General features: G+C 42.5%; 2 protein-coding genes across 4 annotated transcripts in view; one reads left to right on the top strand and one right to left on the bottom strand.

Annotated features, from left to right (window-relative positions):
* Positions 1-2,538: 2,538 nt before the first annotated feature.
* On the bottom strand, positions 2,539-18,799 carry LOC125101207 (collagen alpha-1(I) chain-like). Its single transcript, XM_047731803.1, has 4 exons — positions 18,722-18,799; positions 9,099-9,624; positions 7,379-9,045; positions 2,539-3,642 (listed from the first exon to the last, which is right to left on the bottom strand). The coding sequence occupies exons 1-3, from the start codon at positions 18,797-18,799 to the stop codon at positions 7,931-7,933; spliced, it is 1,719 nt and encodes a 572-aa protein (XP_047587759.1). The 3' UTR covers positions 2,539-3,642; positions 7,379-7,930.
* Positions 8,717-22,122, top strand: part of FBXL17 (F-box and leucine rich repeat protein 17) — a 521,014-nt gene continuing 507,608 nt past the window's right edge. For all 3 annotated transcript variants that reach the window (XM_047731562.1, XM_047731561.1, XM_047731563.1), the window contains exon 1: positions 8,717-9,721. In XM_047731562.1, coding sequence (XP_047587518.1) covers positions 8,738-9,721 — 984 coding nt within the window. In that variant the 5' untranslated portion in view covers positions 8,717-8,737. The remainder of the gene's footprint in view (positions 9,722-22,122) is intronic.

The following is a 22,122-nucleotide window of genomic DNA, read 5'->3' as shown; positions in this document are numbered from 1 at the left end:
TCCCCTCAGCAGGGAGTTTGCTTCTCCCTTTACCCCTCACCTTGCTTGTGCTGTCTCTCTTTCTCACAAATAAATAAATAAAATCTATTTAAAAAATTTTTAAAAGATTTTATTTATTTATTTGACAGAGAGAGATCACAAGTAGGCAGAGAAGCAGGCAGAGAGAGAAGGGGAAGCAGGCTCCCCACCAAGCAGAAAGCCCGATATGGGACTTGATCCCAGGATGCTGAGACCATGACCTGAGCCGAATGCAGAGGTTTAACTCACTGAGCCACCCAGGTGCCCCAATAAATAAAATCTTTAAAAAGAAGATTCAAATTACTCAACCTAGACCTAATTCATTATTGTTTTGGGATGTTACTTTTTACAAACACAGAAGAACTTTTATTTCAGTAATCTCTACACCCAATATTGGGCTTGAACTCTTGAGGAAATATATTGATTTGTAAGGGAAAATCATTGGCAAAACAATAGGAACTGGAAAGAAGCCCTGACTCTCCAATACACAGAAACATACATAGGCACGTGCGCACACACACATTCTCCTAAAATAAGATTGAAAGTAATATATGAGGCAGAGGGGAAAGGAAAAGAAGTCACAGGGGACAATATGCTTCTTGTAACAGTGGTTCTCAAGCTCTGGGAATCAGTTCCCTTGGAGGGGAGAAAAGACCCTGACATCCGTATTTTACTTATTCCTGTTTTTCAGATGCGGTAAGAGAGGGGATTTAATAATAAGTGTTACTGACCAACCAAATTTAAAGAAGAGGTTTATGTTTGCTTTAACAATTAAAGACAGTATAACTTTTAATCCCTGTACTTGGATCGTAACATGTAGTTAGTAGAAAATAATGGACCCCAAACTGGGCTGATGCATTTGCATCATTATATAAGCATAACTGGACAGAAACACACAATAAGCTAAATTTAAAATGATAAAACAAATGTAGTATGTAATTAAAAATCAAATAAAACAGAATGGAAATTGACAGCTTCTGAAGATAATAAAGGCGATATATTGATAAAATGTCCTTCCAGAAAGTTGAGGGAATTTATGTAACTTAAGAGGTTAAAGACAACTGATTCCCAAATCATTTCTTCCATTCTTTTTACACTTGGGTATTACTCTAACTTTCTATTTTTAGAGAGGAAAAATAACTTAAAAAAAGTATTTTTGCACTTTTTTTTTTTTTAAAGATTTTATTTATTTATTTGACAGGCAGAGATTACAAGCAGGCAGAAAGGCAGACGGGGGAGGGGGGGGAGCAGGTTCCCTGCTGAGCAGAGAGCCCGATTCGGGGCTCGATGCAGGGCTCGATCCCAGGACTTGATCCCAGGACTCCAGGATCATGACCTGGGCCGAAGGCAGAGACTTTAATCCACTGAGACACCCAGGCACCTCCTTTTCACCTTTCTATACCCAAGGAGTATTAACCGATCTCTGAGGAGTAACAAAGAACAATGCCTCATCACTTGGCTGGGGAGGCAGCATAAGACAAAAAGTCCCCTTATCCAGGGATTAATAAAGCCAACAGTATCAGAGGATCAGAGGAGAGGTGGGTTTGATTCCTGAATCTCTCCTCCTGCCACTCTTCCTCTGCCCTCTACCCATGCCAGGAGGCATTACACATGTAATTTGAAAGGCTTTTTTCTTTTCAATTTTTTTTTTTTTTTTTTTTTTTTTAAATTTTTTTTTTTATTTGTTTATTTGACAGATCACAAGTAGACAGAGAGGCAGGCAGAGTGAGAGAGAGAGAGAGAAGCAGGCTCCCTGCTGAGCAGAGAGCCCGATGCGGGGCTCGATCCCAGGACCCTGAGATCATGACCTGAGCTGAAGGCAGAGGCTTAACCCACTGAGCCACCCAGGCACCCAAATTTTTTTTTTTTTTTTAAGATTTTATTTCTTCACTTGAGAGGGAGAGAGAGAGAACCAGTTGGGGGAAGGACAGAGGGAGAAGCAGACTCCCCACTAAGCAGGGAGCCCAGAAGATGTGGGGCTCGATCTCAGGACACGGAGATCATGGCCTGAGCTGCAGACAGAGGCTTAACTTAGCCAACCAGGCGCCCCTTGAAATGTTTTTTTAATCCCTTCAGTTTGTGGATCCTGGTTATGAATGGGAGAGAAAACCCATTTTATCTAGAAAACTAGCTAGAAAGGGGCATCTGTGACAAGTTATTAGACCTGGGAGTGAGGCAAACAAAGCTAGAGCACTGACATTCGTTGATTACTGTACTGATGCCACAAATTGTCAATACGTAGAATTGTGGCTTGCTATTTGTGAGTCGCTAGAAGTAATTTTTTTGGGGGGCTGAGGGGCCATGGGAGTGGGAGAGAGAGAATCCTAAGCAGGCTCCACATCCAGCGCAGATCCAGATGTGGGGCTGGATCTCACAACCGAGATCATGATCTGTACCGAAATCAAGATGGGACTCTTTACCACCCTGGAAAGGAATTTTAATTATCTGGCCTTTCTTTGTTTATTGTGAGCAAGCATGTATTTTAAAATTATATAGTAAGAAACCCAAATGTTTTTAAACTTTGGAGGAAAAACATAAAATTTATTAGGGAGACACATGTAACTCAATTCTTTTATCTAAAATCCCTGTTCTAGCAGTTGAAAATGAGAAAAACATCAATTACAATGGAGGGTACAGCTGGACACAGAACTGAGAGATTATAAATGGAAGAACATCTTTGTGTTGTATTAATTTCATTTAAGTAGAAGATAAACATGTGAGTCCTAAGCAAAAGAAAGAAAAGTAACCCCCCAGCTTTGCCTCAATTATCCCATTAATTTACATAAAAGTGGAGAACAGTGAATTCTCTCCATTAAGTCCTGATTGTCTCCTTTCTTGACTTTGAATTAATCTTTGGAGTGGTATGGATAATTGATTATTTCCTTTCTCCTGATAAGTGACATTAAGTCTTTGTTTCCACAGGGCTGTGTTTCCTGGCTAAGTATATTTCCTATCTCCACACAACAAATGATCACACATGTAGTATTTAAAACAACGCTTATTTACTATTTCATAATTACATATATCAGAAGTTCTGGCAAGGGGTCAACTGGATTATCTGCTCAGGTTCTTACAAGGCTGAAATCAAGATGTCTGTGGGCCTGTGCTCCCTTCTGCATCTCGGGATCATCTTCGGAGTTTATGTATTTGCTGACATAATTTAGAACTCTATAGGTTGGAGGACTGGCCTTCTTGCTGCCCATCCACCAGGGCTACTTAGTTCCTAGGGACCATCAGCCACATCATTCTCTCCGCAACATGAGAGTTTGGTTCTTCAAGGCCAACAGTAAAGCATGTGCTGCTGCTTTGACTCTCTCTGACTTCTTGGATCTTCTTTTAAAGAGCTCACCTGATAACATCCTGTCTACCCAAGATAATCTCTCTTTAAAATGCAACTGATTAGTGAGTATAGGTGCTAGTGATTCGGGAGAGAGCTCAGTTTGAGAGTAGGGCTTAATTCTGTTGTAGGCAACAGCCAACCAATTCTCAAACACAGCGAATGCGGGAGCTGCTGAGAGAGAAGTGAAAAGCGCACTGTGACAGAACAACCAGGGCAGAGCTCTTGTGACAGGTGCTATCTGGGCTGAAACCCAGAAGAGGAGCATCAATCAGTCATGAGATGAGCTGAGGGAAGAACAGTGCAGGCAGCAGCTGAACTTTTTTTTTTTTAATAATAAGCTCTATGCCCATTGCGGGACTTTGATTTATGACCCTGATATCAAGAGTCACATGCTTTAGCCATTAAGCCAGCCAGGCTCCCCCGCACCAGGTGAACTTTTATACTGTATCTGAAACAAACTATGCAAGAGTACAGATTGTCCTTCTGAAGGGAGTTCTCTAAAAGCTTGTTTTCTCTATTATATTTGGCTTTAAAGTATTTCAAAAGCGGGTTTGTGTATTAATTTTGGTTTTGAGTATTTCAAAACCACAATCCAATAAGGAATTGAATTTATTGAACACTTAGGGTGCTGCATGCTTTTTCCACACATAAGACAATGTCTTCTGCTCCTAGAGTGTTCTTCTAGGCCATCAGTTGCACCTACCACAATCGGTGGGATCAGTGGCTTGTTATTTGCGTTCTACTTATTTCACCGGTGCTATAGGATGTTTTACCTGTTTATAACAACCATCATTACCCAAGTGGAAGCATTAAAACCTTTTCTACTTAAGTGTCTTCTTATAGACAAATGTGAATTTCAAAGTAAGTATATTCTATGTCAGCAAAGAAGAAAGAAGAGGCTTTTCTTTAAACTGTCTTTCAACATTTTAAATTTATATACTGGCTTTCAGTGTGAATCTATGTCATAACACAAGTCAACCCTAGGTTTGAATTTTATTGAAATATGAAAATACTTATCATAGAACCCACTATTTCACCACAACTAGCTACACATTGGGAAAAAAAAAAAACATTTGAATAAACAAGTCATTATTTCAGTGTTCTTCATTTCCTCCCTACCCATCATCCCCTCTTCTCTACCTCATTCATACATTATGAATTCCTGAAAACTCCACATAAGAAATAATCCTGAGGGCGCCTGGGTGGCTCAGTGGGTTAAAGCCTCTGCCTTCGGCTCGGGTCATGGTCCCAGGGTCCTGGGATCGGGGCCCGCATCGGGCTCTCTGCTTGGCAGGGAGCCTGCTTCCTCCTCTCTCTGACTGCCTCTCTGCCTACTTGTGATTTCTCTGTCAAATAAATAAATAAAATCTTTAAAAAAAAAAAAAAGAAAGAATCCTGAATCCTACCCCTACTTCATCTCCTTACGATAATTGCCTTCTCATGCTTTTACGTTCTCTCCATTGACCCTTTGAACAATCTTAACTAGTCTTCCTGCTAAGAGCCTTTTCCTTCTCTAGTTCATCTTTTATATAGTTACCAGATTATGGTTCCTAAAAACTGAACAAAGTCACTGTCTTCCCGGAGTCAAAATAAACATGTGATAATGAGGTATAAAGAAAATAGAAAAAGGATAAGAGGAAAGAATAAAGGAGGGAATAATTCAGTTTTAATGGGATAAAAATGACATATAACTATGTAAGTTCAGGCTATATGCATCAGGAAGGAGTAATTTTAGGTAGGGTGGTGACCTTTGATTATAACAAATGTTAATGACCGTCAGCCAAAAGGCCAGCAGGAACGCACCCCCAGTCAAACCAAGTTGGGTTTATTGGTTTGTCACAAGGACACAGCACACCAAGAGGAACCGCGGAGAGTCTCAGTAAAAAAGGTATAAGACTTATTAAAGGATTGGACTTGTGCTAGGTGATTCTAGGAAAGTTCAAGGCTTTGCTCTGAATTGGATGCTGTCAGGAAGCAGGTAATGCTATGATTGAGTATTTTAATAACTGTTTTCTAGAAGGTAGGAAGAACAGAGCAAAGCTAAGTTATAATGGTTAAAAAACAGAAGTCATGTATATTAGCCCGAATGCTTGGTCATTCTTGTGGTATGGGGAATGTTCTTGTATTTGCTTTGTTCAGACATGATTACAGAAGGGTCTTATTTTTGGCTGGTCTCTTATGGTTACAGAGTAGCCATGAATGATATTGATGTTTTGTGAGATTGTTGATGTTCAAAAGAACACTCAGACCTAGCTGAGCATGCCAGTTAACACCAAGGCCCAGCTAATAGTTCCAGGCCAGCTTCTTGTTGTTCAGGAGCTGCTTTTCTTTTTCCAACTAAAAAAAACCATCAAGCACTATAATTGTTTCTAAATTGCTACTTATAACTCTTACTCATAACTTGGTTTCCTGAATATTTAGAATATTTATCAGGGTTATTACTTAGGGTAATTTGTTCTAAAACTCATCTTGGCTCTGGTGACCACAGCAGTAGCTTACTTAATCATTACTAAAATACACAAGATTCTCTGCTACATGCTGTGTTCAAAAACAGCCACCCGTTTATGACTGAACAGCTCTGGAATTGGAAGAACTAGTGCTGTAAATTTCAAAAACCACTTCAAAAGTCTGTCACATACCTCATATTCTGAAAGCAAGAAGTTAGAGTTAGATTATATGTATAATTCTGATAGGTCTGCGTGGTGCCCAGCTGTGTAGTAATCACATGGGGAGCTTGTTAAAATCAGGTAGAGATTCTAGGGCCCCAACTCCAGAGTCTGATACAGCCTAAGTTTTTGACATTTATCCATGTTTTAAAATTTTCTTTCTTTTTAATTGCTGAGTAATATTCCATCAAATCAGTATACCAGCTTATTTACTGATGGACATCTGGGCTGTTTATAGGTTTTGGTGATTGTGAATAAAGTTACTATGAATATTTATGTACAAGTCTTTTTGTAGATACATTCTTTTCTATTTCGCCAGTAAATACCTGTAAGTGGAAATCCTTGGTATTAGTGTATATTTAACTAATATGAAACAAATGGGTCCACAATTTTGACATGAAGCAATAAGATTAGAATGCCCTCTACATTTGCTCAAAGTGCAGCTTGGTAGAGATGGCAAAGGACCTGTTATAAGGCCTTAGGCAAACCCTGTCACTACCAACCTCTTCACCTCAGTATTGGAGCTCTGCAGCCCTAGAGGATTCCTACACAGTCCCAGAGGGACCAGAACTGTGTGTATATTTGTAGAAATGTAGTTTGGGCACTGCATTTGATAGTAACAAATATGTAAAACCCTTTGACACATCTTTGCCTCTAGGTTTCTTGGAATTCCACTGCACTGTGATCAAGCTTAGAAACAGAGATCCCTGAATGCTGACAGGCCTAAAATAAAAGTCATTCTTGACAAAGAGGCCATTATTAGCAAAGGTTTGATGGTAAGTTTGGGCAAAGACAGGGAGGGTGAGGCTGGCCACAGGGGTGGGAGAAGTCACACAGGCTCAAACAACCATCTCTAAGCTGAAGGACCTTGAATCTTGACATACTGCTTCCTCATCTCTCTCAAGTTATTCTTTTTTTTTTTTTTTTTAAGATTTTATTTATTTATTTGACAGAGAGATCACAGTAGACAGAGGCAGGCAGAGAGAGAGAGGGGGAAGCAGGCTCCCCGCTGAGCAGAGAGCCCGATGCAGGACTTGATCCCAGGACCCTGAGATCATGACCTGAGCCGAAGGCAGTGGCTTAACCCACTGAGCCACCCAGGCGCCCTCTCTCAAGTTATTCTTAGCAGCTTTTTAAAATACTGCCACTTTCCTTCCACTCTAGCAGGTAACCAAGCTCCACTTAAAGTAAAATAGAGACCCGGTAAAAGGAACTTTTTCACTTCCATATCTATCTGTGTCCATTCTTTATCTTTCCCTTATCCCTCCTGCTCAGTGAAGACGGTATCCCTCCTAAGATACTCTGCCATTCCACCATCTCAGGGGTCTTGTATTATCCCTTTCCATCTCCTTACCTCCTCTTTTATTCTGATGCATTCCCATCATCTAAGCCTCTTTCCATTTGTCTCGCAATACCAGGTACCGCTCTAATCATTGCCCTGTTTCTTTGGACTCACGATAGTCAAGCTTTCTAAAGGGTTGTCTGCGAAGCCTATTTCCTCTTTCTCATCTGGGTCACCAAAGTCCGCCTAGAACTGTTTATCATACAGTAGGCAGTGCGCAATCATTTTTAAGGTGTAGGATGGATGGAGAGATGGGACTCTGAGAGTGCAGATGATAGTCATCTTGCAGCTTGATTGCTGGATGACTCCGTCGGTTGAGAAACTGTTTTATCTTTTCGGCGTGCATAGGTAACTTGATATATGCTTTCACTTTGAAATAAAGTTATGAAGTCAGCAGTCGGCCGCAAGCAACAAGTATAAAAACACGTGGAATACATAAAGATGCGGCACCACTCATTAGCTCCTCACCTGAGAACGCAGGGTCACACCACCCAAAGGCCTCACATCTGGTGCTGCACCGGAGAGGCAGCAGGGGGACCCAAGTCGGCCTTCCGGCGGAACCCTTTACGGCTCCTCCGTGGCTTCGGTCTCCGAGACTGGGGGTGGGGGTGAGGGGAAGAGCGCAGCGGCTCCCGGCCAATGGCAGTTCTTGAACTTACACCTACAGACGTCAGCGCGGCTGTGCAAACGGATGTCACACAGCTGGCTCGGAAGCGTCTCCTCCCGTCCCAGAAAAGAGGCGTGGGCCCAGCGGCCTCTGCGAAACCTTGGGCGAGGGAGGGAGGGGCGTGCGCCTCTCCCCGCGAGCCCCGCGCGCTCGCTGGCCCGCTTCTTCCCAGCAGTCCCCTGCCTAGCGGCCGTCCCCGGTGAGCAGCCGGGCGCCCGCGCCCCCGCCCCAAGCGCGTCGCCGCAGCCAGCTCCGCCCCCTCCCCGAGCGGGCCGCGCGCTCCTGCGGCTCCGAGCTGTGTCGCGGGCGCGCGCACCGCCGGCGGAGCCGCAGTTAAAATGGTCCGAGCGGGACCCCGCGTTCCCCCCCCGCCGCCGCACTGACTGAGTCGGCGGGTCAGGCTTGGACTGGTTGCCTAGCCGGCAGGCTCGCTCTCTCCGTCGCGTCCCCAAAGCTCGCGCCCATCGTTCTCCCGGCTTCCCGGGGCAAAGCATGTAGCCCCCGTCGGGCTCCCGGGCGGCCCGCAGCTGACGCCCACCCCCCACCGTCGCGTGTGTGCCCGTGTGTGCGTGTGTGTGCGCAGGGCGGGCGACCCCGCCGCGGGCCCGAGGCCGAGCCAGCGAGAGGCCTGTCCCGCTGCCGGAGCTCGCCTCTCCGGGCCTCCCTACTTCCCCGTCCCGGTCCCCCTCCTCGGGGCCTTCTATATGGGCCACCTTCTCTCGAAGGAGCCGCGTAACCGCCCGAGCCAGAAGAGGCCTCGCTGTTGCAGCTGGTGCCGCCGCCGCCGCCCTCTCCTCAGGCTGCCCCGCCGGACCCCGGCCAAGGCGCCCCCCCAGCCGGCGGCGCCCGGGAGCCGGGACTGCTTCTTCCGCGGGCCCTGCATGCTCTGCTTCATCGTGCACAGCCCCGGCGCGCCCGCCCCCGCCGGCCCAGAGGAGGAGCCGCCGCTCTCGCCGCCGCCGCGGGACGGGGCCTACGCCGCGGCCGCCTCCTCGCAGCACCTGGCGCGGCGCTACGCGGCCCTGGCTGCCGAGGACTGTGCTGCCGCCGCCCGCCGCTTCCTACTATCCTCGGCCGCCGCCGCCGCAGCTGCCGCCGCCTCGGCCTCGTCTCCTGCCTCCTGCTGCAAAGAGCTGGGGCTGGCCGCGGCCGCCGCCTGGGAGCAGCAGGGCCGGAGCCTCTTCTTGGCCAGCGTGGGGCCCGTGCGCTTCCTGGGGCCGCCCGCTGCCGTGCAACTCTTCCGGGGGCCGCCGCCGCCGGCCGAGCCCCCTACGCCCCCAGAAATGGTGTGTAAGCGGAAGGGGGCCGGGGTTCCCGCCTGCACGCCGTGTAAGCAGCCCCGCTGCGGCGGTGGGGGATGCGGCGGCGGCGGCGGCGGCGGCGGAGGGCCTGCGGGGGGAGGCGCCTCGCCGCCGCGGCCCCCCGACGCCGGCTGCTGCCAGGGCTCCGAGCAGCCACCGCAGCCGCTCTGCCCCCCGCCCTCCTCTCCCACTTCCGAAGGTGCCCCCACAGAGGCCGGCGGGGACGCGGCCCGAGCGGGGGGCACCGCCCCCTCGCCCGCCCAGCAGCAGCATGAATGCGGCGACGCGGACTGTCAGGAGCCCCCCGAAAACCCCTGCGACTGTCACAGGGATCCACCCCCTGAAACCCCAGACATCAACCAGCTGCCGCCATCCATCCTGCTCAAGGTGGGTCTGGGCGAGTGGCGCAGGGATGCGTGCTTTCCCCCAACCCCGGCCCCCGCCTCGGAGGTTTTCTCTCTCCTCCCCCTAAGTGCGGAGGAGGGGGTTCCCTGATAGCCAGAGAAGTCCGAAGGGGAGAAGCCAATGGGGAAGATGCTTATGGCCTGTTTTTTGAAGTAGAAAAACTTGGGAGTTTGGTTAGTGTCTTTTAATAGCTTGGGTTACCACAATTCCGGATTCATCTGTTACTGGATTCCCACTAGTTTAGAAACTCTTCTTAGATTTTCCGCGAAAATATTTTTATCAGTTGAGCGATTTACATTTACTACTAAAGATTTTGTATATTAGTATTTGAAGGTCTTCCAACAGTACTTACCGGTTTGATAGCTGCTAGTTGATGTCATTAACTGTGATCTTTAATTGAACATTTACCATGATCAGGCACTGTGCCTGAGCTTTACATACATAATATCTTAATCACCAACTTAACGCTGTGAAATAGGTATTAACAACACCACTTTATACAAGAAAACATTGATATTTCAACGCCGTGTGCCTACAGTAATAAGTAAGGCAGAAGTGGTCTTTGCTCTCTGGAGTTTAGAATCTAGTGAGGCTTGGGGCGCCTGGGTGGCTCAGTGGGTTAAGCCGCTGCCTTCGGCTCGGGTCGTGATCTCAGGGTCCTGGGATCGAGCCCCGCACCGGGCTCTCTGCTCGGCGGGGAGCCTGCTTCCTCCTCCCTCTCTGCCTGCTTGTGATCTCTCTGTCAAATAAATAAATAAAAAATCTTAAAAAAAAAAAAAAAAGAATCTAGTGAGGCTTAAAGAGTTGAATGACTTGTCCAAGGTCACACACACAAAGGGCCAGTCTGGGGAAGTTAAGTCTGCTGGACTTGAAAGTCCTTTGGTTTATGTTATGTTTTGTTGCCTTCCTACATTTTATTCCTTATGTAGAACCATGCAGTTTGTCAGAAGGTAGAGACAAAAGTATTTTTTTGTTGGGAATATGGGTGAGTGGAGAAGACGTGGTTGTCCTATGGGAGCTTTGTCTCACTTTCTACTAAGTAAAATTTGCAGTTTTGTTAATGCTAGTTTGAAACTTAAGTGACAAAGTTAGTGTTATTATTGCTAGCAAGTTATTTTTTTCCTCATTGCCCATCCCCACCCCCTTGGCCAACTTAATAAATATGAACCTTCTTTTTCAGTATGGGAGATATTTAATACCAGGTAAAAATAACCTAGATAAGAATTTGGCTACGTTTACTGTTACTGATGTAACTATCATCAGTTACAATTGTTACTCTCGCAAATAAAGTTTTTTGATTAGAGTTTTTGCACATTTATAATCCTGTGTGTTTAGATTCGTTTTACTGTGATACCGATGTTCTTGTAAATAATATAGCAAAAGAATGGGAAAGCACAACTTTTCCTTGAGTCAAAATGTAATGATTTAACTCTTATGGAGGTGTGCTTTCTGGAGGAGTAATTGCCTACTCTGTGTTCAGGGTATGCATTTTAGGAAAGAGCAACTTTCTTGAGTCTTTTAAATCAGCAAATGACAAATGTCATCAGCTATTTGGTATAGAAGTTTGATTGCTGTCTTGTTATTTGGCAGGTAAGACTGTTTAAAAACCAAAACAAAATGCAGGTACTTTCTGCTTTCCACCCAAATCACATTTCAGGAGGCAGAGAACATTTTAATGCCCCTCCCCCCCAAAAAAGGGTACATGATCCCATAATAAAGAAAATTTGTTTAGAATAAGTTTCGCTAGAATAGATTATCTGCTAAAAATGTTTTTTCAGATTTCTCTCTGGACTGTTCAACACTTGGTTTGAAGGACATTTGAGGATTTCTCATTGGATTTGCCCTGTTGTGCTGGAGTGTTTATTTATTTTAAAGGTGGGGGGTTTCTTTTTTTTTTTTTTTTTTTTAAGATTTCATTTTTTTATTTGACAGAGGACAGCGAGAGGGAACCCAAGCACAGGGAGTGGGAGAGGGAAAAGCAGGCTTCCTGTGGAGCAGGGAGTCCAGTGCCTGGATCCATCCCAGAACCCTGGGATCATGACCTGAGCCCCAGGCAGATGCTTAATGACTGAGCCACTCAGGCGCTCTGTGCTGGAGTATTTACACATGTTAGGTAGATTTCCTTGTATTAGAAACTTGAGTAAAGATTCTCTGTGTGTGTCTTATAGTCATAGATGTATTCAGCACGAAGTGAGTTAGGCTATTGGAATGAATTGAATTGAGGTTTTTGAGTGTTTACCAGTGCATTCCAACTTTTAGGAATAGGGCTTTTGGTGGAAGAGGCTCAATCAACATAGATTTTGTTCATTGTTCTATCCACTCCGCTAAGTGCAGTGGCTGGTATTTAGTAGGTTTGAGTAAATATTCATGAACAAATGGATGGCTAGGTATTTAGGAAGTCTGGGCCGATACTCTAGGTGAATATGCCATGCCACTAAGAAAAGCCTCTAAGAAATGTTAATATCCGGACCTGAGTTGTTTTGTGAGCCACAATAAAAGCCATGTGATGGTGAAAGGGTCTGGCTCAATTTTTGGTTAGAACTGGAGGTGTTTTTCTTGTAGAAGAGAAGACTTTGGGAGCTATGATGATGTTTTCATTTTTTAATTTATTTTTTAAAGATTTTATTTATTTGAGAGAGAGAGGGGACAAGTAGGGGGAGGGGCAAAGGAAGAGGGAGAAACTGTCTCCTCACTGAGCAGAGAGCCCAATGCCAGACTCAATCCCCAGACCCTGAGATCATGACCAGAGCTGAAGGCAGACATTTAACTGACTGAGCCACCCAGGTGCCCTATGACTATGTTTTTATAGTACAAGAAGAACTGTTGCATACAGAGATACAAATCTATCACCTCTATTGGAAAAATTCTTAGAAAGCATGCCCTTCGTCCCTAATTATGGATCAGTAGCCTTTATGACTATATTGCTGTTATCTTTTGTACCAGAAGTTACTGTAGTTGTGAAAAGGGGGGGGGTGTGGGATGTGGAGGAAGGAGAGTTTGAAAGAGAAATGTAAGGAAATGTGATTTAAGGGTTGTTTTTAAGGAAAACTACCAACTTGTTCCAGGTAAATTTTTTTTTTCCAGGCAAAAAGCAAAACAAAACAAAACAACCCCCCCCAAACAAAAACAAAAACAAAAAACAAAACAAAACCAACAAAAAACAAAAAACAAGACCCAAACAAACAAAAAACCAAAACCCTACCTAAATTCTTTTTATGGATGGCAGTTCATAGGGCAGAGTTTTGGTTCAATATCAAAAGATTTTCTTTTAAAATTTTCTTTTTATGTAACTTGTCTTAAAACATTAAAATAATGCAGGTAGGACAAAAGTTTGTCTAGAGTCACCCCTAGTTTCTCATCTAGTTTCCCCTCCGGAGGTAACTAACCACTGTTACTAGTTTAGATTGTTCTACCAGAGCTGCTCTGTACAGTAGCTTAAAGTAGTTAAAATTAAATCAAATTTAAAATTCAGTGTCTCAGTCACAGTAGCCACATTTCAGGGATTAGTAGTCATGTGTGACTGGCTGGTACCATACTGGACTGTGCAGATGCAGAACATTTCTGTCTTTGTAGGAAGACCTGTGTAAACCTTCATAGCTTTTTTTCATAAATGGCATCAAAATGTACATGTTGTGAATTTTTTGTTTTGTTGATAGTATGGTTTGGAAGTCTTTCCTTATTAGTAAGTAGTGTATGTATATAGTTTCTTTCTATTTTTCTCATTCTTTCTTTTTTTTTTGGTAAAATGTTTATTTATTTAGGGGTGGCTGTTGGCTCAGTTGGTTAAGCATCTGCCTTTGACTAAGGTCATGCATGATACCAGGGTTCTGGGATTGAGTCCCACATCAGGCTCCTTGCTAAGCGGGGAATCTGTTCTCCCTCTGCCTGCTGCTCCCCTTGCTTCTGTGCTCGCTCGCTCTCTCTCTCTCTGAAAAATTAAAAAAAAAAAAAAAAAGAAAGAAGTTTATTTATTTAAGTAATCCCTACACCCAGCCTGGGGCTTGAACTTACAAACCTGAAATCAACAGCTGCATGCACTATGGACTTAGCCAGCCAGGCACCCCTTTCTTCTTTCTTTTTTAACTGCTGCATAGTATTCCACAATGTTATACCCTACTGTAGTTTTCTATTATTGAATGGTTCCAACTTACTGCTACTACCAACAATGTTAACGGATGTTTTCTGTGCATATGTAGTCAGGTTTTTTTTGGGTAAATTTCAAGAAGGTGGAATTTTAGGGTTGAAGAATGTGTACATTTAGAAATTTAGAAAATCCTTTCTACCAGCACGAGCTGTGTAAAAACAATGAATTGTTTCTTGAAATAGTGAGCTTTAACTTCAGAATCTGAAGAGACATTTGAGATCTGGTTACTCCCCACTTCTTTCACATGAAAAAACAAGCCTGAAGACTTTAAGACATTTTAGATAATGAAAGTCGGGCCCTGGACTGGAATCCCTCTCCGTGTTTGCAGGCCTAGAGAGCTTTCCAATATATTATGAAAGAGGGTCTCAGTAATCTTCTCTTAGAGATTTTATGAAAGAGATTCCTGAATTGGGGTTGGCAGGGAGGAGCTTACACTAGACAACTTCTTTTTTTTTTTTTTTTTTTAAGATTTTATTTATTTATTTGACAGAGAGATCACAAGCAGGCAGAGAGGCAGGCAGAGAGAGGAGGAAGCAGGCTCCCCGAGAGAGCAGAGAGCCCGATGCGGGGCTCGATCCCAGGACTCCGAGATCACGACCTGAGCCGAAGGCAGCGGCCCAACCCACTGAGCCACCCAGGCGCCCCAACAACTTCTAAGCTATTATGAGTCACAGGCTAATTTTATAATTGGGTCTGTAGGGTTGAATTGTGGTCTTTAAATATAAGAAATCTGAGAAGTAGGGAATGGCTCTTCAAAGGTCATCTGTGGGAATAGCATTTTCTTAAGGACTTTAGCCTGTCACAGTTGATCTTTTACTGGTTGATGGCTTGGTTTGGATGAACTGAGGTCTTTTTTTTTTTTTTAAGATTTTATTTATTTATTTGACAGAGAGAAATCACAAGCAGGCAGAGAGGCAGGCAGAGAGGCAGGCAGAGAGAGAGGAGGAAGCAGGCTCCCCGCTGAGCAGAAAGCCCGATGCGGGACTTGATCCCAGGACCCTGAGATCATGACCTGAGCCGAAGGCAGCGGCTTAACCCACTGAGCCACCCAGGCGCCCCCTGAACTGAGGTCTTTGACACCTGTTGCCTTTATAACTTAAAACAATCCTGCCTTGTGATATCACAATTAGAATTTTATATTGTAGAGCCACTATGCAACAATTTTACTAAATGATAGCAGTGGAATACTTTTCTTTCAGTGTTACTATTTGAGTAACTGGTATTTTGAGATCTGTATTTAATATTTAGAGACTTTGTGTGCTTTTGTTTAGGAATCTTGCTCTCTGTCAGCAGACCTGTTTTTTTTTCCCCCAAAGAAAACCAGGTAAGAGATCTAGAATCTGTCACCACAATTAGAAAACTGCTGCACCATGCGTGCACCCCTAATAATATGTTGGTAGGTATTAAGTCTTGATTTTTTACAGCTTTATTGCTAGCAGCTTGTTCTAGTGATCAAGAAAGAATTTTATAAGAGAAATGTGCTTTGGGGGAAGGCTTATATACTTGACTTTTTTTTTTTTTTAAAGATATGAAAATAAGGATGAAAGCAATGGAAATGGGAGTCAAAGAAAAAAGTAATACTGCTTTTTTATTTTATTTTATTTTATTTATTTGTCAGAGAGAGAGGGAGAGAGAGCAAGCACAGGCAGACAGAATGGCAGGCAGAGGCAGAGGGAGAAGCAGGCTCCTGCTGAGCAAGGAGCCTGATGCGGGACTCGATCCCAGGACGCTGGAATCATGACCTGAGCCGAAGGCAGCTGCTTAACCAACTGAGCCACCCAGGCGTCCCGTAATACTGCTTTTTAAAGCCTTGAATGTAACTACTAGTGGGTAAGAGGAACGAAGTTATATGTAGCATTTCATGAATGCTTAACTTACTACTCTAGTACCAGATAACCTCTAGAAGGTATATCTCTGCAATTCTAGGGATGAGTTTAGTAAGCTCTGAAATGGAATGTTGTTAGGAAGTCAGTTTCAAGATTTTTCTTTGTTGAAGAATGCCAAGTAATCTTGATTAACTTAGACCACAAAAGGTGAGATTTGTTTCTTATCTTGAGAGTTCTGTACGTTTTGGTGCCTTGTAATGTAGCTGTCAAGGGGATAATGCTGGGCCTTTCCCCCCCCAGATTTGGGATACCAGGTTGTATAAATGTTAGGGAATACGAAATAATAAGTGAAGGCGTATATGAAAACATTTAATATTAGCATAATTTCCTAAAAAGTTGCTTAATTTTGGCTGAATATAATTTTTGTTTGTCAAGAGTCTTGCTCAAGTTTGGAGCCAAAGTGGTGTGCTAAGAGCATCTATGTGGAGGAAGAAGCTAGAATAGTGATGGGTGATTGGTTACATGCATACATACATATATAAATATTCCCTAGTCCTGTCCACTTGAGAGGGCCTTACAGAAGCAATGCCCAATAACAGTGTATGCACTTAGAATCCAGATCTTAGCCTCTAAAAACCATTCTCTCCTAAAATGAATCAGTGTTGTTGGAGAAATGGCTGATTACAGAACTGGTACCAGGAAAGTACAAGATGAGCCTAGAAAATTTTGTCCTAGAGCATAAGGAATTGCTCAAAGAATAATGGGTATATGTCGGAAGGACACATCCTTTCTTAGTATCTCCTCCTAAAATACTTAAAAAAAAAAAAGTTTTGTGTTTTGTTGAATTCTGTGACTGGCTCTAGAATAAATCTTATTTTTCTGTAAATTTCATAATATCTGACTGTACTGTAGAGTAGCACTCTGTAGTAATAGTTTGGATTTTATAATTTCGCTGTGCCTTAAATTTTAATGATTAAATTGCTAGAAATTATTTTAAATTATAGATAAGGAAATAGTTTTATGTGACTTTCCTGTGGGTGTGTGGTTAGAAAAGTACCAGAAGTAGGTTTTGCGTTTCTGTTTTTCTGAACAGTACTTTATTCAAGAGACTATTTAGTACATGTTACTTTCAAGATTTTGGCAGGTAATATGAGTAGAATATTTAAGAGGCAAGGGATGATATACGTGGAAAAAAGTTGAAAAAGGGCAGAAAAGTAGAACTTTGTTGAAATAGTTAATTCTGAGATGATTGCGAAGAGGAAATCTATCCGAATCTTAAGGATATTATCTGCTTAGTTATTTATTGTAACAGGTGATGTTCGCGTATGTGCACTTATGTTGTCTTAAATAGGAATTCAAAGATTCTGGGAAGAAAAATGATAGAATGATAGAAATACAGAGCTTTGTGGATGTTTTGGGGGAAAAACAGCTATATTGATATTTAATTTACTCATTTTAAGTGTACAATTTGAATTTTTTTCCTTTTAAAGATTTTATTTATTTGAGAGAGAGAGAGAGCGCATGAGCAGGGGGAGGGTCAGAGAGAGAAGCAGACTCTCTGTTGAGTGGGGATCCTAACAAGGGGCTTAATCCCAGGAAGCTGTGATCATGACTTGAGTTGAAGGCAGATGCTTAACCAAATGAGCCACCTAAGGCACCCCTACAGTTTGAGTTCTAACAAGTGTTCTGGGCTGTACAACCATCGTTATAATCCAGTTTTAGAACTCCTCAAATAGTTTCCTTGTGCCTCCTTGCAGTCTTACTCTGCAAAAGTCTTTGCAATTTCTGCTCACACCCCTATCCCCAGGCAACTACTGATTTGCCTTCTGCCTATATAGTTTTGCCTTTTCTAGGAATTTCATATAAATGGTATCATACAATAAGTAGTCAGGAATATTACGGGGTTTTTTCTTTTGAGACTTTATTTATTTGACAAAGAGAGCAGAGGGAGAGGGAGAAACAGGCTCCCTGCTCAGGAGGGAGCCTGACACAGGGCTTGATCCCAGACCCCAGGATCATGACCAGAGCTGAAGGCAGATGCTTAACCAACTGAGCTACCCAGGCGCCCCAAGAATATTGTGTTTTATCTTGAACACCTCTGTGTCTCTCATGATACCCAGCATAGTCCCTGACACAACAGGAATCAATATAAAATAGCTACACAGGTTTGCTTCTTTTATTTCTATAACTTGCATGCCATCTGCTTATTCATAAACTTTTATAATAATACTTGATAACAGATAAAATCTCCTTATCAAAAATTAGATGGCCAAATATAGGTATTGGCTTTTTTGATTTTCAAGTACTATAAGGTTCTGTGGGATAGGTCTGAGCAAGTGTTAAACAACAATGCGTTTTGTGGAAGTTTTTTCAGTTTGAATTATCTTCTGAAATTTTATACTGATGCCCTGGTCAAAAATAGAATCTTTCAAGGCTTAGGAATATTTGGATGTTGCTGGGAGTGATTATTTCAGATTATATCTGTGATATGATTTGTACATTTTCTGGTAATTCATATTTTATTTATTTATTTATTTATTTTTAAAGCTTTTATTTATTTATTTGACAGAGAGAGATCACAAGTAGGCAGAGAGGCAGGCAGAGAGAGAGAGGGGGAAGCAGGCTCCCTCTGAGCAGAAAGCCTGACATGGGGCTCGATCCCAGGACCCTGGGATCATGACCTAAGCCGAAAGCAGAGGCTTTAACCCACTGAGCCACCCAGGTGCCCCTGGTAATTCATATTTTAGTTGTGTTTTCCAGATCCGCCACCAAAGATCAAGAATATTAAGTTTGTTTTCAACTGAGGTCCTGATTAGAAGTCACTGCTGTTTCCCAGTGTCCATTCCCCTCATATTCTTTTTAGTAACGGAATTTACCATGTTCTAACGTGGCATGTGGTCACCGAATTAAAGTCTGTTTTTCAGCCTTTCTTGTAGATAGGTGTAGCTCTGTGACTAAATGTTAGGTAATAGAATATGAGTGGAAGTAATGTGTACAACTTCTTAGTCATACCATAAAAGCAGCTGCTTGCCCTTTGCTTCTTCTTCGTTTTTTTAGGGCTAGACAACCCGGATTATAAGAATAAGCCATCTTCCATTTAGTAGCTGAAGGCAATGATGGCAGAACAACAAGGTACAAAATGATAGCTCCCTGGATCTTCTACATACTTAGAATGCCTACACCTACTTAGTTTGAATTTCTGTCATGTCCAAACTATTGGTAACACACCTATGTTAAAGTAAGCAGTTTCCTGGGTTGATACAAGTGACATGCCAATGTTCTTCAGGCTCCTTTTTCCCCTTTATAGTTTTCTTTATTCAATAAAAATGTTGTTACAGGTCAGTCCTTGACAGACCAACATTCTCTTTCTTCAATTTTGAAGTACACTTTCTCTTGAATCTCAAATTATCCAAAGAAAATTCAGAAATGCCTTTGACTATATAATTTAAAAAAAAAAAGATTTTATTTATTTATTTGTCAGAGAGAGAGAGAAAGCACACAAGCAGGCAGAGAGGCAGGCAGAGGCGGAGAGAGAGGCAGGCTCCCTGCTGAGCAAGGAGCCCGAAGTGGGACTCGATCCTAGGACCCTGGGATCATGACCTGAGCTGAAGGCAGCAGCTTAACCCACTGAGCCACCCAGGTGCCCCATTATTTTATATTTTCTGTGGGGTATTAATCCCTTTGAGATTTCGATGGGTCCCATTTGATCCCGGGTTTCTTACGTGGCTGTATTCAAGGTGTTGACTGGAGCTATTCAACTGGGGTTGAGGAATTCCTGTCCAAACTTACTCGTGAAATTGTTGGCAGGCCTCAGGTCCTCATTGCTGTTGGCTAACATGCTTAATTAAGTTACTTGCCATGCCCTGTGGCTTCTCCATAGGGCTAACAGCAGTGTGGCAGCTCACTCCTCCCAGAGCAACAGATCCAAGAACACCCAAAAATGGAAGCCACAGTTTTTTTTGTTTTGTTTTGTTTTGTTTTTTTAACGTAATCCCAAAAGTAACATCCTAGCAGTTTTGCCATACTCTGTTCATTAGAAGTGATCAGTCATTAAATCCAGTTCACACTCAGGGAGAGGATTATATAAGTGTAAATAAATAACCATTGTGCAGATTGCCTGCCACAAACAAAGATCTATTATATATGTATTGGAATATCAGCTTAATATTTTGCCTTTTTATTTTTAATCCATCTTTTCTGACCAGTTTTATCTACCCTTCACACACTTATGAGATTTCCTTTCAGCTGGATAACTAAAACTCATGGAGATCCACCTAGATTTAGTCAGTTATCTGTGGATTATAACAATCATCTCACTTTAACAAAAGAGCAAGCTAATGTTCAAAGAAAGTACAATCCAAAGTCAGATATATTTTAAACAAGGTGCTTCTTGGTTCCATGACCATATTCTACATATCTTTTACTTGTTAAGGGGTGGATTAACTCCTTAAAACCACATAGTTCTTTAACTTTAAACAAATGGTCTACTTTCCCTGACTGAATCTTTATTTTTTCATCTTATAAAATGAGGAGAATGAGCATAAAAATAACTACAAAAGAGGGACATCCAGCTATAGCTGCAGGAAGAGTGGCAAATCTTTTCCATAAAAGTAAAGTAAAACTGGGCAAAATTGCCTACAACTATTTGGGCTTTGGAGATTGACTGAAGGCAGAAAAAAATTGAGAAGCATTTATTCTTAGGAAAATTGCTAGTGCTTATAAGAACAGTTGATGTCTACAGCATTCTTGCATTCCCCAATTCCTTTGGCAAGAACCAGAGTTTGGGAAACTAGGAGCCTTGCTGCCAGAGGCTAAGTCAACTTGTGGCAACATGTAAAAACCTGTATGTGTCAACTTGAAGTGATGAACTTGGTAGGAAATATAATAGTGAAAACCCACATATTTGTAAGTCTTAGGTTTTGGTGCCAATTGGGATGGGTCAGACCTTGGAAGTGAGAAAACTATAAAGGGATAAGCTCTCCGCATATCCCTTGTTAACTGTGAAACCACGCACATGTACAGGGGAGACCTGAAGTGTTTAGCAAAAGACAAGGGCCAAGGCAGACTTGAGAACTGGCTAAGCCTTGAATGTGCTCTTCCTATCCCAGGCACAGATTGAAGAGCAGGTTTGAGATGTATGAGCATACCTTTGCACAGACAACTAGCTGAAAATTAAGCTATGCAGACAGGGTAACCTCCATTGGAACCCAGAGTAAAAAAGTATGTAAGTATTAAAACCTGAGCAGAGATATCAACACTGCAGGGGACATAGATCCCACAGTTTAAGGCCAGGGAAATTAAAATGTCAAAAAAATTCGGGGGGTGGCTGGCTGGCTGAGTTGGTAGAGCATATGACTCTCGATCTCAGGGTTGTGAGTCTACTACAGGGCTTGAACTTACGACCCTGAGACCAAGACTGGGCTTGAACTCATGAATCAAGAGTTGGATGCTTAACCAATTGAGCCACCTGGGTGCCCCTAAAATATCCTTTTTTTTTTTTTTTAAGATTTTATTTACTTACTTTAGAGAGAGGAAGAGAGAGAGAGAGGAGAGAGCATGAGTGAGAGGGAGAAGCAGACTCCCCATTGAGCAGGGAGCCTGATGCAGGGATTGATCCCAGGATCCCAAGATCATGATCTGGGCTAAAGGCAGATGCTTAACTGACTGAGCCACCCAGGCACTCCTAAAATGTCTAGTTTTTAATAAGAAGCTATGAGACATGTCAAGAGACAGAAAAATGTGACCTATACTAAGAAAAAAAAAGTAGTTAATAGAAAATAACTATGAGTGAGCTCAGATATTAGATTTAAAGGACAAAACTACAAACATGTTAAAAAACGGAAGTATTCAAATTATAGCAAAAAATATGACACTGACTCGACAAATGGTGAATCTCAATATGAAGAAATGGAATCTATAAAAAGAGTATTTCATTTTTTTGGGTGTTATTATAAATGGAAATGATTTTTAAATTTCATTTTGAATTATTCACTGTTAATCTGTGGAAATATTTGCTTATTAGCTCTAAATTTTTTGTGTGTATTCTTTAGGATTTTTTATATATAAGAAAGATCATGATATTTGTGAATAGAGAACATTCTAATTCTTCCTTTCCTGGATGCCTTTCATTTCTTTTTCTTGAATAGTTGCCCAGGTTGGAATCTCTAGTATAATGGAGAGAGCAGACATCCTTGCCTTGTTCCTCATCTTGTTCCTCATCTCAGGGGAAAATGTTCTGTCCTTCACCATCAATGTTAGCTATGTGTTTTTAATAGATGTGCTGTCTACCAAGTTAAGGAAGATTCCTTTTATTTCTGGTTTCCTAAGTATTTTTATCAAGAAAGGGTATTGGATTTTGTCGAGTGATTTTTCTGCATCTGTTGAGATGTCATTAAAAAAAAAAAAACAATTCA

This window comes from Lutra lutra, chromosome 5, assembly GCF_902655055.1.
Source record: "Lutra lutra chromosome 5, mLutLut1.2, whole genome shotgun sequence".
Taxonomy (NCBI): domain Eukaryota; kingdom Metazoa; phylum Chordata; class Mammalia; order Carnivora; family Mustelidae; genus Lutra; species Lutra lutra.
This window is presented reverse-complemented; position numbering and strand designations above follow the sequence as displayed.